Source organism: Kogia breviceps, chromosome 17, assembly GCF_026419965.1.
Source record: "Kogia breviceps isolate mKogBre1 chromosome 17, mKogBre1 haplotype 1, whole genome shotgun sequence".
NCBI classification, from domain to species: Eukaryota; Metazoa; Chordata; class Mammalia; order Artiodactyla; family Physeteridae; genus Kogia; species Kogia breviceps.
In genome coordinates this window covers 51,686,069-51,709,385 of record NC_081326.1, presented here as the reverse complement: position 1 = coordinate 51,709,385, position 23,317 = coordinate 51,686,069, and the positions used below count along the sequence as shown (strand labels likewise).

At 36.4% G+C, this 23,317-nt stretch overlaps 1 protein-coding gene across 1 annotated transcript in view; it reads right to left on the bottom strand.

Annotated features, from left to right (window-relative positions):
- PKHD1L1 (PKHD1 like 1) overlaps positions 1–23,317 on the bottom strand; it is a 153,143-nt gene that overhangs the window by 12,476 nt on the left and 117,350 nt on the right. Inside the window, exons 61-73 of the mRNA XM_059042747.2 lie at positions 23,165–23,294; positions 22,315–22,436; positions 20,691–20,781; positions 17,080–17,228; positions 16,875–16,997; positions 16,202–16,313; positions 16,004–16,120; positions 13,868–14,033; positions 11,107–11,339; positions 10,743–10,910; positions 7,861–8,018; positions 5,323–5,458; positions 1,927–2,271 (exon numbers count right to left, since the gene is read on the bottom strand). Coding sequence (XP_058898730.1) covers positions 1,927–2,271; positions 5,323–5,458; positions 7,861–8,018; positions 10,743–10,910; positions 11,107–11,339; positions 13,868–14,033; positions 16,004–16,120; positions 16,202–16,313; positions 16,875–16,997; positions 17,080–17,228; positions 20,691–20,781; positions 22,315–22,436; positions 23,165–23,294 — 2,050 coding nt within the window. The remainder of the gene's footprint in view (positions 1–1,926; positions 2,272–5,322; positions 5,459–7,860; positions 8,019–10,742; positions 10,911–11,106; positions 11,340–13,867; positions 14,034–16,003; positions 16,121–16,201; positions 16,314–16,874; positions 16,998–17,079; positions 17,229–20,690; positions 20,782–22,314; positions 22,437–23,164; positions 23,295–23,317) is intronic.

Below are 23,317 nucleotides of genomic sequence, written 5' to 3'. Positions count from 1 at the left end.
AGGGAAGAACCTTCTGCCTGCCTAACTAGTAGAATTCCAGAACATCAATGTGGCAGATGCATGGGGTTAAAGCTCAGAAGCAAACCTCCCGGAGAAATGAGTGATGATCCCCAGCGGCAGAAGATGAGAACTTCACCCAGTACCTAACTTTACACATAAGAGAACCTGGGAGTTTAATGAAAAAGATGCTGGACAGGAATAGGGTAGATCAGGATTTTCTGAGTCTGAAATTTATACAGCGTGGAGGCTCTCTTTATGAACAAGTCTTATTTGTGCAACTTTTATAGTAATAGTCAATTATTTAACCACATTACTAAGTGGACCCTTCTCCTGGGGCCTTGAAAGTTAACGCCCCTCCCAGGACTTGTACAAGTAAAGGGTCTTTTAGCTTAAGCTTCATTAGCTGGATGGTAATATTCCTCTGACAGAGACCCAGATCTCATCTTCTTGGAGAGGTGTATGCCTAGGTGAGAGTACTTGTGCTTGACAACTAGAGACAATGGTACAGTTGGGAATTAGCAGCTGGGGATGCCATTGCATGTTAAGAGGTCAGTAAAGTTCAGTTGCACCACAAGAGAGGCTGATACAGAGCAGGGAAGACCACCCATGCTGTCGCAAAGACTATGAAGACAAGAGGGCAACAAGAGGGCCTGAGGTCAGGAAAGCCCCTTGGTATTCAGATACCTACTTGAACAGATGGAGAATAAGAAAATCTGAAGGGTTGAACATTTACCCAAATGCCCAACCAAACTGAGTCACCTTAAGGAAATCATAATTTAAGCCAGCAAAATTTCCTCTGATGGGATAGCTGAGCTTATTTTTATCTCTGATACCTAGAAAATAGGGTATGAGGGACTTCCCTGGTGGCACAGTGGTTAAGAATCCACCTGCCAATGCAGGGGACACAGGTTCGATCCCTGATCCAGGAAGATCCCACATGCCGTGGAGGAACTAAGCCTGTGCACCACAAATACTGAGCCTGTGCTCTAGAGCCCGTGAGCCACAACTACTGAGCCCGCATGCTACAACTACTGAAGCCCATGCGCCTAGAGCCCGTGCTCCGCAACAAGAGACGCCACCGCCATGAGAAGTCCGTGCACCGCAGAGAAGAGTAGCCCCCACGCGTCGCGACTAGAGGAAGCCTGTGCGCAGCAACGAAGACCCAGTGCAGCCAAAAATAAATAAATAAATAATTTTTTAGAAAAAGGAAATAGGGTATGAGGAGTGAGAGACAGAGAAAGGGGTGATGGCTGGGAAGGCTGATTAGGTCAATCATAGAAATTAAAGACAGAACATATTCTGGCACATTTGCACTTGTTAGTGTAAATATGTGACTTTACTCTGGAAATCTAACCCACCACTCCACCTCCCAGAATCATCTATTATGTCCCTTAGGAAAACATCCACTGTCCTTCTCTTGGCTTACAAAGGGGAGAACTTCTTATGGTTTCCCACAATCTAGCATCTGCCTCCTTCTCAACCTTGTCTCTGGCAGCTTGTCCTTCTTGATGCCTTTGCTGCAGACCTATTGGACCCATTCCAGTTCTTCAAATGTACCAAACTCACCAACTACGTCCTCAGCCTCCAGTACTCTTACCTCCCACTTTTCACCGACCAGCTCTTTTCACCCTTAATGTCTCAGCTATAAGGTCACTTCCTTAGGTCACCTCTAGGATCTTTTATGTTAGGTCAAATCCTTTGGTTGAAGTAATTAACTGCTACAATAACAAAACAGAGGTTGAATTTCCTTCATAATTCAAAATAGTTTGGGAGTAGAGCAGGGAGAAGGGTCTCTAGGCCGTTATACGGCTCAGGATGTGGGGTTGGTGGGATTTCCTGAGGCCTGGTTTAGCAAGCCTTGACAGGGTTATTTATGGATGTGGTTTTGAATTACATCACTCTGTCTCAAATGTCTACTTTTCATACCTGTAGTGTCATTGGTTATGAACTGAGGGGGAGAATCTCCAATCTCCAGTTCAACTGTGAGTCCCGTGGATCTCTTCCTTCGCAGACTCTCCCGTCGTATTACTTTGCTGACACGGATTTTGTCACTTGATATCTTTAGGAACAAGGCAAGATTTCTAACCAGATTATGAGAACTATAAAAGTCATCTTCTGTTACAGCAGGTAATTGGAAAGAGACATATATGACTGAGGTGGTGTGGATTTCAACAGGTATAGTTCCTTTAACCAAAAGGTAAAGCATCTGGTAGGTTCTATCAAAGTAGTTTTCACCAAGGACAGTGGAATTCAGGTTAGGAAGGAATTGCTCTATGAATGAAAAAAGCCAAAATAGCACAGTTAAATTTATTTACATTATCATAATTACCATGCAGTATTTAATATTTGTTTAAATCTAGGAAATTTTGAAAAAGTTCAACATTATCATTCTTTCATAGGAAAATGTACATATTAAAAACAAAAACACTTATAGAACTGACATGCAAAATTAAAGTCAATTTAAAAAATAATACCGTTAATAATCATTATACATGAAATTTATTTTAAAAAACAATTAGCTATAGACACGTACAAATGAGAAATAAAATCTGATTATGAACCAGGAGCCTATGTTGTAACACTATTTACATTTTCAGAATTTTAAAGCCTTGACCAAAGGCATTTGGTAATTTAAAAATGTAAGTTTAACTTTAACAGCCATCTAGTTTATGCAGTGCTATATACCATCTCTTAAGGAAAAATGATGATTCAGTGCTTCTGTTTTTACTAAGGACAAAAGTATGTAATACAAATGAAGTATATACTAAAACATCTCAGAAGGCTCTTACATAAATAAAACAAGTTTACATTTCAGCTTGAAAACTCTTTAGTCAACACAAAACAAATTCTACTAGGGCACTGAATTTTGTAAAAGTAATTGAGATTATATATATATGTATGTAATGAATAAATATATATATGATTTCAGGGCAGAGTATAAACAACATCCAAGAAGTAATAAATCCACAAACACATATTGAGCCCGAAGTCTGACTGTATAGTAATACTGAATTGTGACATGTAGCTTCTTACCACATTTCATGGTGAGGCTTACTAAGAAAAAGAAATTAGAATCTTCGAAAAAAGAGGTAATTTCTTATTAATGTAACAGACATTCATAGCAATGGTATTAAGAAGCCATTTTATTATTACTACATTTAAAAAAATATCTACTAGTATAAATTCTAGATGCAATTTGGCTTAAACATTCTGTGAATCTGAAAAATGTGCTTTTGTATTATAAATTGAAGCTGCTATCAAGCTACTGTTACAGGTGCATATACCACTTATCCAAGCTAACTTTCTCATGTCTTCACAGTAATGGAAGGAATCAGAGATATAGATAAAAGTAAACATTTTGGGTAATCTAAAAAGACATGTATAGATTCATAATACAGGGATATTATTTTCCATTCCAAGTATCAAAGCAAAATGTTTATCTAAAAGCAATGCTATTTCAGAAAAAAAAAAAATTCTAAAAGGGCAGTGGTGGTATTGTTTTGCAGCCTTGTGTAACCAGTTCCTTGTATGAAATTCTGCCTGTTGAGATAATTTTTATTTTCTTGACTTGAACGATAGAGTACTTTGTACCAAAAGCACCGTTTGAAAAAAAGAGTTAAAATTTATGAAAAATTAAGTTGTAAATATGTGCAATCATGTGTATGTAAAAATAACACACTCTCTTAGCTTCTGAAGAGGCAATGTAGCATAATAGTTAAGTGCGTGGGTTCTAGAGCTAGACTCTCAGTGATCAGTACCTTGCTCTGCCCCTACCACCTTTGATACTGCTCTGGACTGAACTGTGTCCCCCCAAATTCATGTGCTGTACCCATAACCCCCAATGTCACAGTATTTGGAGATGGGGGCCTTGGCGAAATAATTAGGTTTAGATGAAGTCATGAGGGTGGGGAGGGGACTTCATGATGAATTAATGCCCTTATAAGAAGAGACACCGGGGCTTCCCTGGTGGTGCAGTGGTTGAGAGTCCGCCTGCCAATGCAGGGGACACAGGTTCGTGCCCTGGTCCAGGAGGATTCCACATGCCGTGGAGCAGCTAAGCCCGTGAGCCATGGCCGCTGAGCCTGCGTGTCCGGATCCGTGGCGGGGGAGAGGCCACAACAGTGAGAGGCCTGCGTACCGCAAAAAAAAAAAAAAAAAAAAAAAAAAAAGAAGAGACAGCAGAGCACTCTCTCTCTCTCTCCCTCACTTTCTATCTCTGCCACCTAAGAACACAGTGAGAAGGCAGCCATCTGCAAGTCAGGAGGGGTGCTCTCACTGAAACCAGACCAGACTGGTACCCTGATCTCATACTAGCAGCCTCCAGAACCATGAGAAAATAAATTTGTTTTTAAGCCATGTAGTTTACGGCATTTTGTTATGGCAGCCCAAGCTAAGACAGAAAGCTTGGCAAACTACTTCACCCCCTTGTGTCTCAGTTTATTCATCTGCGCCTACCTCAAAGTGTTATTATTAGGGTATAGTAACCATTAGTTATTATATACAAAGCACTTAGAACAGTGCCTGACACATAGTAATGTCTCTGGAAATATCAGATGTTCATATTAGTAGAAGTAGGACTTGTTTCACAGACGGTAATGAATATGGGTATCCATTCATACTCTCCTGTCTAGTTTATATTATGATCTACAGCACACATTTATGTAATCATTAGCCAAGATTATGGGGCATAGCTAAAAAATGATGATAAGTAGCACATGTGGAAAGGAGTGGATTGGTCTTATTAGTACCTGTTTAATAAAAAAGTTCAATGAATAGAGATAAATCCTGGTCTTGCAACACTGGTAAATGGGTAAGTTAGCTTCTTTCATATATTTCCTTTAAATCCAGAGTTTACTTCATCATATTTACCTCATGGTGCTCAACTAATGTTATGCTAGCTTTCTTGGCAATACTTCTGGTGACTGCCAATGAACTTAGGCTCTGACCTCTATGAAACAGAAGTAAAGCAGAGATAGGGCGAAAATTTTAAGCAAAAAATCTCTTCTGTATGCAGGAATAAGTGAACTAAATGTGTAGAATGTAAATGTTCTCAGGAGGCAGAGGAGTATCCATCACATGCACATACTTTTATCTGCATGTGTGCAGACAGATAAGAATTCCATCAGGAGTGATCTTTCAGGACACACATGCTATAAATGAACACATTTTAGTGTTTGGTGGACCACGGGTAAAAATTTATTTTCTCTTGTATTTGTCAAGGGCTAAAGGGACTAAAAATATTAATAATGAAACATTATAAAGAATTTTATACATAATTAAGTATATATATACAATGTATGCTGTATTTTTCTGAGGAAATACCTGTATACACATGTCGATTAAGTTCACAGTGTTTCTGTTGGGAGTTCCACACTGTATTCTGGGGGCAGACCAATGAATTGTTCACATAGACATCCAAACGCTGACGTGTGGGGAAAAAAATTCCCACCAGAACAGCCTGTTACAAATAAACCACATTTTTGTGTCTTAAGAAAACAATGAAACAGAATATTTAGAATTTAGCACTTTAAAAATATCCTTTATACATGCCTTCTGTAGAATATTAAAACTAACTTTTATGGATTCAGGATACATATTGAGTTAAAAATTTTAAACAGATTTACACTCAACCATTCATAGAAAAGAATGTAATGTAAGAAAAAGATATTAGAGGACAATCTCTAAATTAAAGAGAGGGTTCCTTTAAAAGATAATGTTCAATAGAGGCTTTCAAGTCTAGGGGCAGGGGAAACAGAACTGAGTTAGCTGTGCTCTGTACAATGCAACCACATACAATTAGGCACTTAATGTTGAAAAAAATGCTTATCTCTGATTTTGGTAATAAGACTAAAAAAAAGTCAGTCAAAAAACTATCCTCATTCAATTTTGGTCATTTTTCATGTTCATTCCCTACATTTCATGCTATCAGGTATAATCATAAAGTGAGGAGACTTGGCTTTTGCAAAGGTGGGGAGGAATTTATAAGGAATCTAATAAGCTACAGGTAGTTTTGGAATCTTCTTTTGAGATTGTTTGCAGAGGCTCAGAATATTAACAGCCATGTTACTTCAGAGCTACCATTTTTATTTCTAAAATTAAAAATATTCTCTTTCATTCAAAAATCGAATCCCTATCTGATTGAGGCACTATTCTAGGAACTCTCAAAAGTCTCCGCCCTATTTGAGCTTACATTCTAGAATAAGGAGAGACAATAAATAATAGAAAAAAGAAAAATTAAAGTCTGAAGCATGTTAGAAGGTGATAAGTGCTATGGGAAAAAAGAAAAGGTAGATCAGAGTTTGAGTAATTGGGAGAGCCAAGCAGGGAGGGGTGGTCAGGGTAGGCCTACTGAGGAGAATGGGAGTTGACGAGGTGGGGGAGTCAGCCACCTAGAGTAGAATATTCCAGGCAGACTCACCATTGGAAGCATAGGCCCTGGTGATAGCATGTCTGGTATACTGAGGAACAGCAAGGAGCCCAGTATGGCTGGAAGAGAAGAAGAAGTCAGAGAGCTAAGGGTTGCGGGAGAGACTCAGGGTGCCTTGTAGGCCATTGTGAGGACTCTGGCTCTTGTGCAAAGGCCAACAGGGAAATTATTGCAGGGTTTGGGGCACAGGAATGGCCTTCTCTGATTTATGTCTTGAAGGTATCTCGGCGGCTAATGAGGTGAGAACAGACAGCAGAGGGGACAAAGGCAGAGCAGGAGGAGGAGCTGGGAAGCAATTGCCTTAATCCAGGGAAGAGATAATGTTGTCTCAAACTGGATGGTAGCGCTGGACATGAGAAGTGGTGATTCTGGTTATTTTGAAGGAGGACTCAACAGGGTTTGCAGATGGACTAGATGAGGAATGTGAGAGAAAGAGAGGAATCAAGGATGATGCCAAGGTTTTATCCTGAGCACCTGAAAGGATGGAACGGCTATCGCCGTTCTCAGGTGTCTCCTTTCCTTACCCCTCTCTCTGCTTCCTCTTATCAGTGTCCTTTCTTCACGTTCTACTCTGGGACTTTCAAATCTCATACTCTTAGAAAAGAAAATCTATAATATGAGACTTCTGCTTGACCTCATACTCTTTTTCCACTGACATAGCGTATATAAAGTTAATCATCCCAGCTGAATTCCGTTTATAGCAGAGTTGACATTATTGAAGATACTTTAGATAATGTGCTGTGATCTCTGAAGTAAATTCCAAAGGTGTATTTCTGACATATATAAATAATAGCAGCATGGAAGAATGAAAATATAATCCCGAGTGACCAGTTTTAGATGCATGCTATTTTTATGTAAAAGTTCAGGTGTGCTTGCTAATCACACAAGTCAGAAATCACTGTTACCCCTCAAATGTAGAAGCACAAACAAGTGCATATGGGGAGAGGTGTTTGGAACTCATATGTGCTCTCAGGCTGAGGAAAACTGTCTGGGCTCACAGTATTTTTAGTGGTACCTACTGGTCCTTGAAAATGAGCTGTAAGGCTGACGATGTTCCAGAGGACAGGGAAGGAGATAAAGTCCTTAGCAGATAGAAATATATGCACATAACACCAATAACTTTTTCTTTTTTAGATTTTAAAAAATGTATTACTTCAAATAATTGAACAGAAATAATCTTCATAGAATTACTGAATGACAAAGTGCATTTCTTGACAGTCAATAAATGAAATAGATAATTTTTATTTTTTTATTATTTTTTTACATAGCTATCAATATTTTATTTATATAAAAATTTTTATTTTATATTGGAGTCTAGTTAACAATGTTGTGTTCGTTTCAGATAGATACACATATTAGGATAACTGAATCAATCACTTCCCTGTGCACCTGAAACCAATAACTCTTAAGAAATAATTTCTATCTTGCCTTACCTTGTCATGGTCAACATTAAGCAACATCAGTCGAAGATTCTGGGGACTAGTGCCAGTGAAGTAGACCTCATATGATTTGCCCAGAGCCACGATGCTATGAAACAGGGACAGTCTTCTCTGGCATGTGTACCCGGCACACCAACCATGATCCTGTGGGCCTACATCCAAACAAATGAAATTTCATGTTCTGTGCTATGAATATTATTAGCACAAAGCCCAAAGAGTAATTGTATTAAAAATAAATTGCAGTGGTCAAGTTCAGCATTTACAGCCATTATCCATCCACCCATCCATTCAGTGATCTAAGCTATTTCTCAAACCTTGCCTTAAAAAGGAAGGCAGGGAAGCAACTCCCTCTCTACTTACCCTTACTTTTAGACTGCCCAGGGTCAGAAGGGTATATGTTGAGGATTTGTGCTGGAAGGTCATTGAAGGAAATAGATTTACTTGTATCTCTACTTTAATAATCATTTAAGTCCAGGCCCCATGGCGAGGAAGAAAATGCTTGATGCTTTCTCCTATTTATCAAATGTGACTGTGGGTGGGGAACCAACTTTCTCAGACTCTTTGCTGAGAACTATGCTATAACAGACATAATTTGTTAAAAATAAAGCCTGTACATAGAAAACAGGGATATCTGTATGTCTGAACCACTGATTTATTAATTATTTCTTTCTTTCATTTGTTTATTAATTTGTAAATTCGTCAAACTTTTGTGTTTTTTTATTGCCTTTAACCTTCCTCCACTGTTATTTAAATAAATTTTTGTTAAAGACTGTGATTATAGGTACTATTGGAGGGTCAACGTCATTAAATAACTGAAGCAATCTGAGAAATAACACTCCATTAAACCTTCTAGAAAACCAGAAGAAAGTGGATGCTTTGCACCTGAATCCAGACATTTCCAGAACACATGTAACATGATTGCTGTAGAAAACTTCACTATTTCACTCAGTTTTAAAGTATAAAACAGTGAGTGAGACGTGGAATGATGAATTTTCTTGATGTATTTATTCATAAGCTTTGCTTAATTTCCTAGCTTGCTTGGAATTATTATCAATATTTATAAATGAAGTTTGATTGAATTTTAAACCAATATAAACTTCTGAAACTTAAGTAGAGCATAACCTATCCTTTATTATCCAAAATATAAATCCCACTTTTGAAGAAACCTTCATTGTAGGTTTTGGAAATAGAAATTTCTATGTATAAAATGAAAAATTTAGAGTGATAAAAGCCATATTTTAAAAATAAAATTGAGTACTAAAATTTAAAGGGAAACTTTAGTGGTATGTACAAATTTTATCTTGGGAATTTTTCTTTCCACCTAGTATAGTACATCCCAAGCTTCAATAATCCTTCTAACACTTACATAATTTTTGCCATGCTTCTATCATTTACGTTATCATTAAATTACATTCTCATTAAATTGAGTCATTTTTAAAATTTAAATTTATTTAAAAGAGAAATGTCATATCACTATTGTAAATGGAAAACTCATATTGCCTTTCAGGAAAGGAAAATGTAAAAGCAAAGAGAATGAACCCTTTCTCCACCATATAAAACAGAGCAATTCGAAAACATCTTCATTAGGAAAACTCATATTGCCTTTCAGGAAAGGAAAATGTAAAAGCAAAGAGAATGAACCCTTTCTCCACCATATAAAACAGAGCAATTCGAAAACATCTTCATTATTCACCGACTGGTTTAAAATTCTTCCCACAGTCTCTGCTTTATAAGATCTGAAAGGCAGCATTTGAAATTGGGTTGATCGTAGGTCACAGAAACCAGGTAGACTGCATGTTGGGGCAGTAGTGGGGAGTGACTTAAAATCATGTAACTCTGAGACACTTCTGATGTAGCTCATTCTATTCTCTTCAACAAGTTAAAAAAAATGTAGGGTATTGACTATTTGGGGAATCTTAGAATATTTTAGTACATGTTGTGACATCTTCAGGACAGAGAGACCTTTCCGATCCAGGTTATATGCCTCTTCAGCACTTCAAAGACCCTAAGCCTGATTAGGGACTAATCTTTGAGCCCCCAGTGGCACTTCAGGAATAGACAATGAGTCCCTGCCCTCTGTTTTCAGTTAACTTTTAGAAGTTCACCTATTTATTCAAAAAGTCTTGGATGACAAGACTCATGGAGACCATTGCCTCCCCTTGGGCTACAGCCACCAAGGAACAGAATGGAAGAGACCTAGCCTGTGGAGCTTGACAAGATAGTCTTGACAGTCAAAGGAATTAGGAATGAGAAAGACCAAAACCAACCAAACAAAAAAACCTCACAACACACTGATTCAAGATTAATTCTTCCAAGTATTCGTGAAAATGAAAAATAAGTAGGCTGAGAATATTCATTCTCAAGTATTCCAAATATCATATTATCATTTTTTAAATTTATGTAAAGAAAATTGGTTTTTTTTGCAGACATTTGGATCAATTTTTTCTTAAATATATTTATGCCACCTTCATACCTATAAAGATTACTCAAGGAATAACTTTCCTCCTTTTCTTTTTTTCTTTTTTGATATTAATGTATTTTATTATTATTATTATTTTTAACATCTTTATTGGAGTATAACTGCTTTACAATGGTGTGTTAGTTTCTGCTTTATAACAAAGTGAATCAGTTATACATATACGTTATGTTCTCTTCTTTTTCTAATCGTCCATTTGGAGTAATTATCCTGGCTTTCTAATGTGGGGGACTGCTGAAGAGTCAAGTCTCTCTCCTGCACATAGATCTTACAAACAGAAGGCAAGGAAATCCCTATGTTTACTAGTTTTATGGGATAGATAATTTATGAGACATGTCCATGAATGTAGTAAATAGTGAGTGCCTTGAGTAACTCTAGTTTGTTTACATTGAATACCTACCATTAATGAGATCAACATAACCATTGCTCACTATAGCTACTGGTGAGAGTCTGCGAGTTTCTGCGTCGGAATCCAGGCTTTCAATAACCATCATTGCATATTCCATCCCAAAGCACCGATAGCTCTGCCATTCTGGAATGTACTTACAGGTTGAATCTCTAACGATTCCTAGAAACACAGGAATACACATTTAGAAATGAAACAGAATCTCCTTACAAAAGCTTCCACATACTTACTATCTTTTGCTTGTTACATAACATTAATAAGTAGAAAATATAAATTAGTTGAGTACATCAATCATTAAAAATAAAAGATATATTTTGTTTCATGAACCAGAGGACTAACAGAATAAAATCCAACAAACCTTTATAAGGTGCTTTCTCAGTGATAGGAATTCTACTTCCATTTGGGAATGTGAGCATCACATTAGGAATTCTATAGTCTCCAATTCCAAATTGGCTATTTCCATTCCATTCATATTCTGCTTCAGGTATCACTGAACCAGAATTCCCCAGAAAGGAGCCATCCATATCTCTAAGAAAAGATTTCCTTTTGGCATCACAAACCATGTCTACACAATCAGATGGATTCACCTTACTGTGAAGAAAAGGTGAAATGCATGAATACTTAGATTTGGTATACCTCCCTGTTTCTAGAGAGCATTTGAATATACTTGCGTATTTGATAAGAGTAGCAAACAAAATTAATTGATTGAATCTTATTTCAGAAAGGATTCAAAGTGGGACCAAGTAGCATATGTAATTAGCATTGTAATGAGGCCTGTTTCTCCATTGTGTTGATTTGGTCTATTATTATGAATTCATTAACATTTCAAAAGGACAAATTGTACCTGTGGAAAATAAAATTAGAATTCCATTTTGCTATTCCATATTTTGTCGAATGATAGATTTCATATTTGTGCATTGCTCAAAATATACTAACATTGCCCAAAGAGCAGGTAAATTACTCAGTTGTGCAGACATACAAAATCCTTGTGTTAGCAGGGAAGTCTTTATATTTTTCCCCTTCTTTCTCTTTTTTTAATGGGTCTTTAAGAATTATAAATGTATCATATGCTTTTTATAAAATAATCTAAATACTGAATATAAGTTCAGTCCCCTTCACCTTTCTATCTTAAGCTCTTAGGATCATCAACAATTACAGATTACTATATATTCTTGTAGACTTTTGCCTATATATATATATATATATATATATTATATACAAACAGATATACTTAAATTATGATTTTTATGCTATATGTTTTAATAACCATTCTGTAGATACCTGAACTGTAAGAGATGAAATACTATAAACTCATCATGCATTTCAATCGTAGATGGTATTCTGCCTTCATTCTGAACTACCTGGAGTGTTGACTGTTACTGGTTATAATAATAAAATGGCTGCTTAATTTGCAATGTACTATACATTGTATATTATATATAGTATACAGCATACTTACACTATATGGTATATACCATGGGGAAATAGAAATTCATTCTACAGTTATAGCAGCAAAATACTATCTAATAGATCTGAGCTTTTTGCAAAGAAAGACGTGAAGCTATAAATTATCCCTTACTCTACTGTATTAGTTTTGGAGATGATTTGAGTAGGTATTTCTGTGGGTCATGTGTTCTTTGTGTTCAAGTGTGTGTAGAGTGTTTTTTGTGAGCAAGTCTGTGAATAGACTGCCCAGTGGCACTCTTACATTATGGTTTAGGGCTCTGTCTTACTTCAGTTTCCAAAGAAACAGAGCCTGAGATGTGGACTTTTGTTCAAGTGAGTTATTAAGAGAGTCCTCAATAAGGGAAGGAGAGAAAAGGGAAGGAGAGAAGCCATATAGGGCAAGGGAAAGAAAAGGGAGATGACTATGGTCTAGAGACTAGCTTCAATCCAATCCCAGGAGAATCTCTTGATCACGAACTACACCCAGAGCTGTTCCACTTTGAGACAAGGGGGCCGGCCTTCTGTCCTCCTGTATAAATTCGTCATTTTTTGTGGACTACAAGAAGGCAGTAGTAGGGAGAGCTTTAGCCTCTCACAGCTATTCCTGTTTGGCTAAGAGCAATCTTCTGGAAAAGCAGGTAAGTGTAGGTCATTATTGGCCAACATTTAGAGCATCTGGGGACTGGGTGAGCTACTCAGTAAAAGGGATCTGGAATTGTGCCAACAGTATCCCAATAAAAGCACAGGACTCAAAGACATATTTTTAAATGTAATATTTTCTTCATGACCTAGATGTTAAACTTATATATTAAATCTGAAAGATTCAATGATAACTAAATAGGAGGTAACAGCTTTCTAGTGGGGAGAAGCTCTACTGAGCCAAAAAACACTGCAGTTCAACAATTATTAAATGAGGAGGTATGGGGTTGTCATCAAAATAAGATCAGATGAAGTCTGATTAATTAGCATATCTAATTAGCATTATTTCTTTTCTTCTCTCGATACTGAAAATGGTCAAAGAGCTCTAATGGAAACTTTCTTTCCTCCAATATTGTCTTATATCTAAATTCCTGGTCTGCATGTCTTTTGAAGAGTAGCAGTTATTGGCTATATTCTTTCAAGACTTAGAATCTACGTGGTTCAGCTTCTAGAAATATTCTGACACCAACTAACCTCTGTGATTGAAAAAAACAAAATCACTGTTCAAAGTTTCTGCATATTTTTAGTCAATGATTATAATGATTCCCATTTAATTTCCAAGTACATGTTAGGGTGCATATAATATTTGTAAAGCAAAAGGAAACAAAAGAGGTAAAGGAAAGGGAAGAAATGATAGACATGACTTTCATTCCTAATGACTATTAATGGAGAGATATTAATGTACAAATATACTTCTGACCCATTCTCTTATCTTTTATGTTTAATGATGGTGCTATGTATGATACATGGGGAAAAACAGTATGAGAAAATATACATATTAGGCCTAGCTTCTTCAACTTACCTGAAGACACAGATATATTAAATACTCTTAATTTTCATAATGATGATTGAAATTTCATAGACATGAACAGTTACTTTAAATTTAGCAACTTTCTCAGATCTATGGCAGGGGAAGAAAGCAGTGGAAAACTGTGATGACAGAAAAGAAGAAACTGAGTTATCATATATTTTACCTTATATCAGGTCTATGTATAAATATTTTTGATTGTTCAGTAGTGTCAACCAGCTGTATGTTCTTCACATGGATTGGATGCTGTAAGTCCTCATTTAAAGGGTTAGTAATGAATATCACATTAGTTTCACCAGAACAAACATTTTTAAATCCAACAAATGTGGAACCTAAAACATAAATAATAGAAAAACAATGATTTCTTATAGAGAAAGGGTAAAATCAGTTTCATTTCATGTATATTCCAGCAAACACATCATTTAACATTACCTTGAACATGGAACTCTTACCTTATGTGGCAGATAAGTCCACCACTATTTGTGGACTGTATCCACACCACTGAGTATTTTCTCTGAGCTTGGCACATTTTCTCTGTGATTTGCATTGGACAATGGGACAAGAGCAATTGTAGTATAAACAGATCTGAAAAGTGCTTGCATATTAGGGCTCACTCTCTCTTGGTGTTCTTGGGGAATTATGTGAGTACCAGCATGTGAATAAGCCTAGGAGACATTTGGCTCAGTCACTCTCATTACCCCATCAAGGGCCAGCACCAGCCACCAGACATAGAAGTGAGACTATCCCAGACTAACCAGCCCCTACACATGTTGCAAAGTGATGGCAGCTCAGTGAATAACCCCAGGTAAGATTAGCAGAAGAACCACCAAGCTGAACAAAGCCCAGATTGCCAATCCACAGAATCATGAGCTCATAAACGGTTGTTTAAAGGCTTTGAATTTTGGGGATGGTTTGTTACGCAGCAAAGGCTAACTGAAATACTATTGCTCTCTTGGTCTTATTGCATATATTATGTAGCCAAAAGATAAAACTGATTAGATCAAAAAACAATCTCCTTTGCACTTAAAATCCAGTAACTCAAAACTGAAAACAGCAAAAAGTGACTCCAAAAAATTCTTAAATTTGTTATGTGCTATATACTACCCTGCTTGACTGTATTTTCTCCTAAGAAAATATTGTATATGCATAAATATAAGCCTGCAGATGAGTATCAATAAAATATTATAGTAATAGATGCTGTTTGTTCCCTGTGTAGATCTACTTTATTGGTCCTAAACTTAGGTAGCATGTTAAATAATTTTTGGCAGGGGTATCATTACAAGTAACACTAAAAAATGATAATTTGTTTTGCATTTCTGGGAATTAAAGTTATGAGAAATAATATGTCAAAACTTAGATGTCTAATTTATTGAACTGCTTTCTTTCAGGTGACACTGGTTAAAGTTATCATGAAAGGGAGATTTGCTAAACTGAAATAGAGAATGGCTCAGTGTATTTAATGGGCAAAGCAAAAGTACTTAGTATGTTTACTACATCTATTTTAACTATTTTACATTTTTAAGGATGCAGCCTGGTTCAGTGAAAAAGCAGCAGATTTTAAGTCAAGAGATCTTGATTCTAATCCTAGTTCTGCTGGCAGCTGTGGGAGTTTGGCAAAACATTGAAGTTCTATGAACTAAAATTTCTGCAGTGATAAAAGCTTCAAATAAAATTTAACCCTAATTATATAAAAGGGCTTTACAATTTAGATAAACTAATTAATATCAAATCACTATACCAGTGCTTTTTCTGTTGTTTTAAAAAGAAAATGAGGGCTTCCCTGGTGGCACAGTGGTTGAGAATCTGCCTGCCAATGCAGAAGACACGGGTTCAAGCCCTGGTCTGGGAAAGTCCCACATGCCGTGGAGCAACTAGGCCCGTGAGCCACAACTACTGAGCCTGCGCATCTGGAGCTTGTGCTCCGCGACAAGAGAGGCCGCGACAGTGAGAGGCCCGCGCGCCGCGATGAAGACTGGCCCCCACTCGCCGCAACTGGAGAAAGCCCTCGCACAGAAACGAAGACCCGACACAGCCAGAAATAAATAAATAAATAATTAAGAAATAAAATAAAAATAAATAAATAAAAAGAAAATGAAATGTCAGTTCTTTTATGTGTATGAATGTTGCCAGGGAACTATTCTTGAAATTGACTCTGATGTCTGGTTTCTTTGCTTGTTGTATTGAGCAGATTAATTTAATCATTATTTTTTTTTAACTAACAATGAAACATTACTAGTTATATTCCACATATTCTTTACAGAACTTAACTGAGTAGACTTTCAAAGACTATGTTTAAACTTGCCTGAGATGTCCAAAAGACCACTGATGGCATTGTAACTTATGATCCCTGCATGGGGTTTCCGCGGTGCCATGTTATGTGCTGAAGCAAAGGTAGGCCAGCAAATCCCACTTCTCCCACCTTTTATAAAAAGAAGAAAGTTAATGAAATTTGAATATGCATTCATATGAACCCCCAAATTAAAAGTTCTAAAATCTTTACCTGATGGAGGTCTAGAACTTCGATGAGCAGCAGAAAGTTCAATATTGGGATCATCATTAGTTAGGACATCAGAGCAATTAAATTCAGGGCTACTTCCAACAATTAATGAGTTCTATTTTAAAATAAAGTTCCAACAGTAAGCTTTAAAAATAACTTTTCTTAAAAGAAAACATAATAATGAATACTAATGAATTCCACTGTAGCAAAACACAACCTGTATAACTTGGAGAAGTGGATCATTCATTAAAACAAGATAAAAAAGATGTGATTTCTGCCCCACGCGGATGACAGTCAAAGTCAGAGGGGGGAGACAGGCATGTAAATAGTTATATTTAAAGACATGTTATGTTTCCATGATAGGAATATGTGCAGGGAAAGTAGGAACAAAAAGAGGAGGGAGTGTCAAAACCACCTAAGCTGGTTCAGGAAAGACTTCCTAGAGGTAGGGAAAATTTAACTAATTGTGGCAAGATTAGCAGGTGATAAGCAAGAAGAGCTGAGGGAAGGAGGAGTGAGAGGGAAGGATGGAGAGCTTCTTGGCAGAAGGAAATGAGCACAAAGGCAGGAGGTGTGGCTAGTAGGGCAAAGAAGTCAAGAAAATCATTTGTATTCAATAATTTTACCCTTCTCAGAGTTGCTTTTTCTGCTTTGTGTGGCTGTGTTCAATTCTTACCTTAATCTGCACTGTTTTACTGGAAATTCTGTGAGATACGGCAGGTGGCATGTAAATCATTGAAGAAATGGCCATTCCATTGTCAACCAGGGTCACGTTATAGATACGCACACTCTCCGTGGTCTGTAATAGAACTTGGAGGTTACATAGTATGAAATATAATCATAAAAGAAAATAAACAATCACTTTTTGGGGATCCATTTACCTGAAAATAAATTCCGTAATCCCAGCATGCCCAAATGGTAAATCCCTGTATAAGAGAACATCCAGGAAGGCCATCTTGGTTCATATAGATACCAAATAAACCTCCATGGGCTTCATTGTCAAACCACTTTTCCAGAGAATAAGACTGACCTTTGAAGGAAATATGGAACCAGTAAATTGACATCATGAAGCAAGTCATAGAGTTATAAGTAGTATCAGTTAAAGTTGAAATTCTTTTAAAAGTCAAATATATGATTCTGATGCAAATTTTAACAACATGATCAAATATTTGTATGGTTCAGCTACTTATGGTTTATTCTATTTAGTATTTCTCTTATCTAATTTGTCTCTTCAGTGTTACTCAGAATAATTGTATATTCATTTGCAAAAGTTTACTTTAGTGCTATCACCCTTATTATATCTGATTAAAAATGAATTTCTTTAGAAATATTATGAAATTTGAATTCAAACAAGGCTAAACTTGAAAAACACAACGATACCACTTGCTGTCTATAAATGTTACTGGTTCCTTCTGGTCACCCCATTTTCAAGTTAAGTGTCACTTCCTTAGAAGACCTTCTCTGACTACAGGATTCATAGTTAGCACCTCAGTCACTTAACATGGCACTTCGATATTTAATTACTACTTATTTATAAATTATTCATCTCTTCTCTCCTATAAGAACATAAGCTTCATGAAAGAAGAAACTGTATCTAGCTCCTTCGCTTCCAGATTCCTAGAGCCTAGAAGGTAATGCAGAGGTAGGAGCTCATCAAATACTTCTTGAATTAATTTATGCATGATCTTGGGAAAGTATTTTATAACTTAAGTTTCCTCATATATAAAAAATTATAATGTCTACTTCAGGGTTGTTTCAAAATGAAATTAAATAACCCACGTAAAGTGCTTCAATAAATGGAAGCTATACCCATTATTAATATACAGGATAATTAAAGTGGATTTTCATGAAAGTTTTACTTATGTACAAATCAGATCAGTGACCTTAAAAACTCGTCCCAACCATGCATAAATTTGAGGATTCCCCATAAAGAGCAGCACTGCCTCCTAAATTGTACTTTGTACCAGCTCTCTTGTCCAAGTTCCCCAGGATCTGACTTCCTCCATCTTTGATTGCTATTCCCTTCTTCCTACGCCTTTGAGATTGACATTTCACCTATGGTCGTCGGCCTGGTTTCTATTGTTTCCTCCCTAAGAAGCTGTCTGCATGGCTACACCTGGTTCTGCACAATGCAGCCCCATGGACAAGGATGGCTCCACCTTTGGACCCACGTGTGGCAGAGTTTCCTTCCCAGCATCCCAGCCCGTCACTTGTTAGGGAGATGAATTGTGTAAACTGATGTCCCATTCCAGGAACTTAAACACTCAGTTCCTCTGTGATGTCTCATATTTCAGTTGCTCCTTATAAACACTCCCGATTATTTAGGAAGATCAATATATTCAGTGAAAAATGCATCACATGGCATTATACATATTAGTAAATATTCCCATTCACAGGTCATATTTTGATTAAAAACCACAACAATACCTCAAAGAAGTTGTAGAGAAATTACATATTTTAAAATTTTAAGTCAAAGAAAAGCTACTTTAAGCTGTTGGGAACTAAAATATTTTAAAAGAACATACATCAAGAAATCAGTTATATCTGTGGCGAAGTTGTTTTATTCCTTCAAAATGTACTTTGCACAAGAAAAAAATTAGTTAAAGTCCAATAATTTTTGAATTTTCAGAAAAAAATGCTTATTCAAAGAATTTCAAAAATGCCTATAGAGATTAAAAAAATCAACTGTAGAAGGGCTATACATTTTTCAGAGAAAATTCCATTTCCTTTAGCTAAGTTTCCCAAGAGGTAAAGCCAGCAGATCTAGCATTCTTTTACTTTTTTGATTCAATAATTTTAATTTATCTGGTTTAAAAGTCAAGAGTTTATAGAAAGTTATACAGTAATAAGTGACCAGTCACCCTGTTCCTACTCACCTTCAATGACTTTTTGCTTTTACACTTTCAGTGTTTCTTTATGTAAATGCATATACCATACATATTCTTTTGTTCCCTTTCTAAGTAACCTCCACTTATCATTTTAGAATGTTCTGCTGATTTCTCCATATTAATACATAGCATGCATCTTTTTTCCTTCTTTTTTAAGAGAGGCCCAGTGTTCCAGTGTTTGGCTTTATATAACTAGCCCACAGTAACTGGACACACACAGGGTAGCTTTCCATTTGCTGCCAGTACAGGCAACGCTGTGATGAATAACCTTGTTCACAACTCTTTTTCTAACTGCTGTAGAGGCAACTGTTAGATTACAGGAAGTAGAAATGCTGAGTCAAAGGTAAATGCCTCTATAATTTTGGTAGCTATTGCCAGATTCCCCTTTGTAGGGGTTATATCATTATGTCCTTCAACCAGCGAAGTGGTGAAATGTTACTATGTCCCTACAGCCTTGCCAGGAGAGCAGCTGTTCAGTTAATTCTTGATTTTTACTAATCTGATAGAAATGTATCTGAGAACCCTCTGTTCATGTCCTTTGATTTTGTTCATGCTTGCAGGTGTTAACATATGAATAGTGAGCATGTATTCCTTTAAAGTGGCAGCATGAAATAGTGACATATCCCTATAGGCATGTATCTCTATGCTTACAAGTTGCTTTTGAGAAAGTGATGGTGGAATAAGATAATCACTGTTCAGCACCATCAAATCAAGCACTGAAGCTGTTGTTAAGAGTTTTTTGGATCATAAACATGGAAAACAGTTATCTTAAAAGCGTATTTTTAAAGGATCTATCCTTCTTTTATTCCCTTGATACTATTAGTCAACACACCTTATCCTATTCTGTCTTCCCCAATCTCTCTGCTGATCCCTTTTGTTTATTTTCCTCCCACTGCTTCTTGCCTGGATTACTCTCTTTCACTCTTGTGTCTTCCCAAGTCCATCAGACCCAACTGTCCACCATTCTCTACTTTACCCCCTCTTTTTCTCCCTTACACTCTCTGGCTCACTCTGTCTCCCTGGTTATCCCTCTGATTTGCTCTTTCCTTCTCATCTCCTCTACAGTCACAGGGATAGAATAAAGACACCCTTGTCAAGGAAGAGCTCATGTCTAGCGGGATCAGGAATGCAAACACGCTGCGGCAGGCACAGCCAATGGCATGGGATTGGAGAGAAGGACATGAGGGTATCACAAGGACAGGGCTGGTCACCTTCCTCAGCCTGGGGCTCAGGGACCTCCCTGAGGCAGTGACTGTGAAGGGGAGGCCTGGGGAGCAGCAAGGCCCGGTCTCAGGAGGATGAGGATGGGGACGGGGTCTCAAGAGAGGATCTGGGACTGCAGTGTCCTAGGGCCAGGGCATTGTCCAGAGCGTGGCATCCTGGGGCTGCCGGAGAAGGGTGATAGGGGTGAAGGATGAGAATAAACTTGGTTTTAATTTTTTCTTTAAACCCAATAGTATATGGAAATAATTTAGTTTGTTGAGTTTTTTCAGTGCCCAGGAAGAAGCAATATTACTTTACAACTCACAAACAATAATTATTTATTTTGAACAAATTTGGACAAGTTATTTCCTAATTTTAGTGACTCTATGCCAAAGACTTACTTGAGCAAGGTTCACCATTGATGCGATATCCTGCCCTTCCAAATCCAGCCACTACGTTATTTTGTAAGACTGTATTGGTCCCTCTATTGATCTAGTATAACAATAAAGAAAATGCTTTGGGTCAGGCTCTTACACAATTATGCACTGAGAGAAGGTATGCAACATACACTGGAAAACTAATTATGACAATACTTCCAGGAGTAAAAATTTAATTCACATTCACCCCATTCAAATTTATAATACAAATGAAGTACTGAAATTACCTTAGGTTCTTGGTGTAAACCTACCACTAGATACTATACTTTAGACTTCATTATAAAAGAACATTAAAGAGATTACTTTTCATTTCAATCACAAAATCCACTGGACGTTGTTGAATATTAACAAGCCATAGACAAAATTCCAGTATTATAACAAGGCTACAAAAATTTAATCACTGTTTTTTGGTTGTATTCTGTTACCAATTTGATTTATTAAGAAAACGACAACTAAGGCAATTACAGTGGACCATAAAATTCAGTAGAGGCATTCATTAAAGAAAATCTGCTATAATAAAAAACTGGGTTAGAACAAGTAGGTAATTACTAAACAAATTTATTTTATGAGCCAAATCAGAGTGGTAGAAAATGAAAAGTATGGAGCACAGAAGGTTTAGTTCTTGCCTACATAGAATCAGCAAAACAGTCCAAATCTCACTTATTTAAAGCATGTTAAACAGCCTTATTTTTAAAGACTATGATAAAAATAGAGTCAAATGGAATTCATAAAACTAAAAAAAATGCCTTTCAAAAAAGATAGATAACTTTAAAGATTTGGAATTGACATTTGATTACATTCTAACATCTATAAATAGACAAAAAGAGAACATTATTACCTTATAAATGTATACTAAGTTCCAGGCTTTCAGATTTCGCTTTAAGGTGATTATTAATAGTTGTACAAAAACAAAATTCAATCTTTACCCTATCTTTCAAAGAGAGCTTTTAAAATTCCTTTTCTTTCCTATGGTAAAAGTAAGTAAGATAAAAACAAGAGGAAGTTATCTTTCCTCTAAATCCTCTCTGTACTTTCTATTTTCTTGCTTACAATCTCACTCTACATCTAAATAAATACCTATAGTAATTGAAGAAACCTCACGGGAAACAAGAAGGGCCCAATTAGTAATATCTGATAAGAGAAAATAACCTTGCATATAGAATCATAAGAGTTTTAGATGAGAAATGGATTTTAGAGATTTTATAGTCTATCATTATAATTTTGCATTTAAATTCAGAGTTAAATAGTAAAATGTGTAAGGCATTCAGTCAATTAGAAGCAGAGAGACCCTGTGATGGAACTTGAAATCAATAATTAATGTTGGAGAAGCAAGTAAATAAGAGAAGTATTTAAACCAATGGACATCAACACAGAGAAAAATCCAGTGGCTACTGGAGCTCACAACATCTTTACAGAAAGTTCATTCACTCCTTTAATCAGCTCACTTTATCCACAATCTTTATCTAAGGAAGAAATCATTTTCAATGACATTTTGAGATTTACAAATTCTACAGAAATTATACTCTTCAATAAGGGAATTACAAATTATAATTTTGTCTACTTATAATTTTAAATTTGTTCACACTACCTCAATTGCTGCATGCCAGAGAGTTGAGCTCAAGTCTTTTCTGTTCTGATAGGTTCCTGGCCAAACTGAAAGTGTAACCAAGTTTCCTCGGACTCTGTTGGCATTCCCCCATATTCTCATGCCTGGAAAAAAAGAAAATTCCCCCAAATGAGTACTATAGGGAATGTCTTTCATTTCTTCCATGAAATTAGTTTTCTCGTTTGAACCTGACAAACGAACCCTTTTGATTTTAGAGTGAACCCTCTGAACTCTTTGATACTCTACCTCCTTAACAGACTACCTGAATTAAAATCTTTTGTTAAATATGTGGGTTCACAGGCTTCACCTTAGATTTTTAACAAATATACCCACAAATTTTATACACCTTAAATGAATTTGTATTATGCTTTAGACTGATATTCAAGAAAGGACAACCCCCTAAATAAAATCAAATATATTCTTTTAAAAAATTCTTTATTTGTGAATAATCTTTTAGTTTTATATGTGAGAAGTATGTTAAAAGTCAGTAATTTAAACTATTGGTGATTAAATAACTCACATAAGATCATGGTCTGGTAAATAATTCTTCTAGAGCTGTACTGTTCAATATGATAGCCATAGCCACATGTAACTACTTAAATGTAAAGTAATATAATTAAGTACCATTAAAATTAAAAATCCAGTTTCTCAGTCACATTAGCCACATTTCAAGTGTTGAATGGCCACACGCAGTTTAGTAATTACCATGTTAGCACAAACATAGACCCTTAATTTCCATTCTTGAAGAAAGATCAATTGGACACCCTGGCTCTAGAGTTTGCAGACAAGGCTGTCTCAGAAGACACGTTATTGGACCAAAATATTATATTACCTTCCCCCACTGTAAAGTGAATCACGTTATCATCTATGTCCAATCCATCTGTCCCAAATACACCAACTGCAGGGGAAAAGCCACTGTGAAAAGCACAGCCCTGAATATAAGATGAGCCACGTTCTTGAATCTATAAAACATCAGGATTCAGTG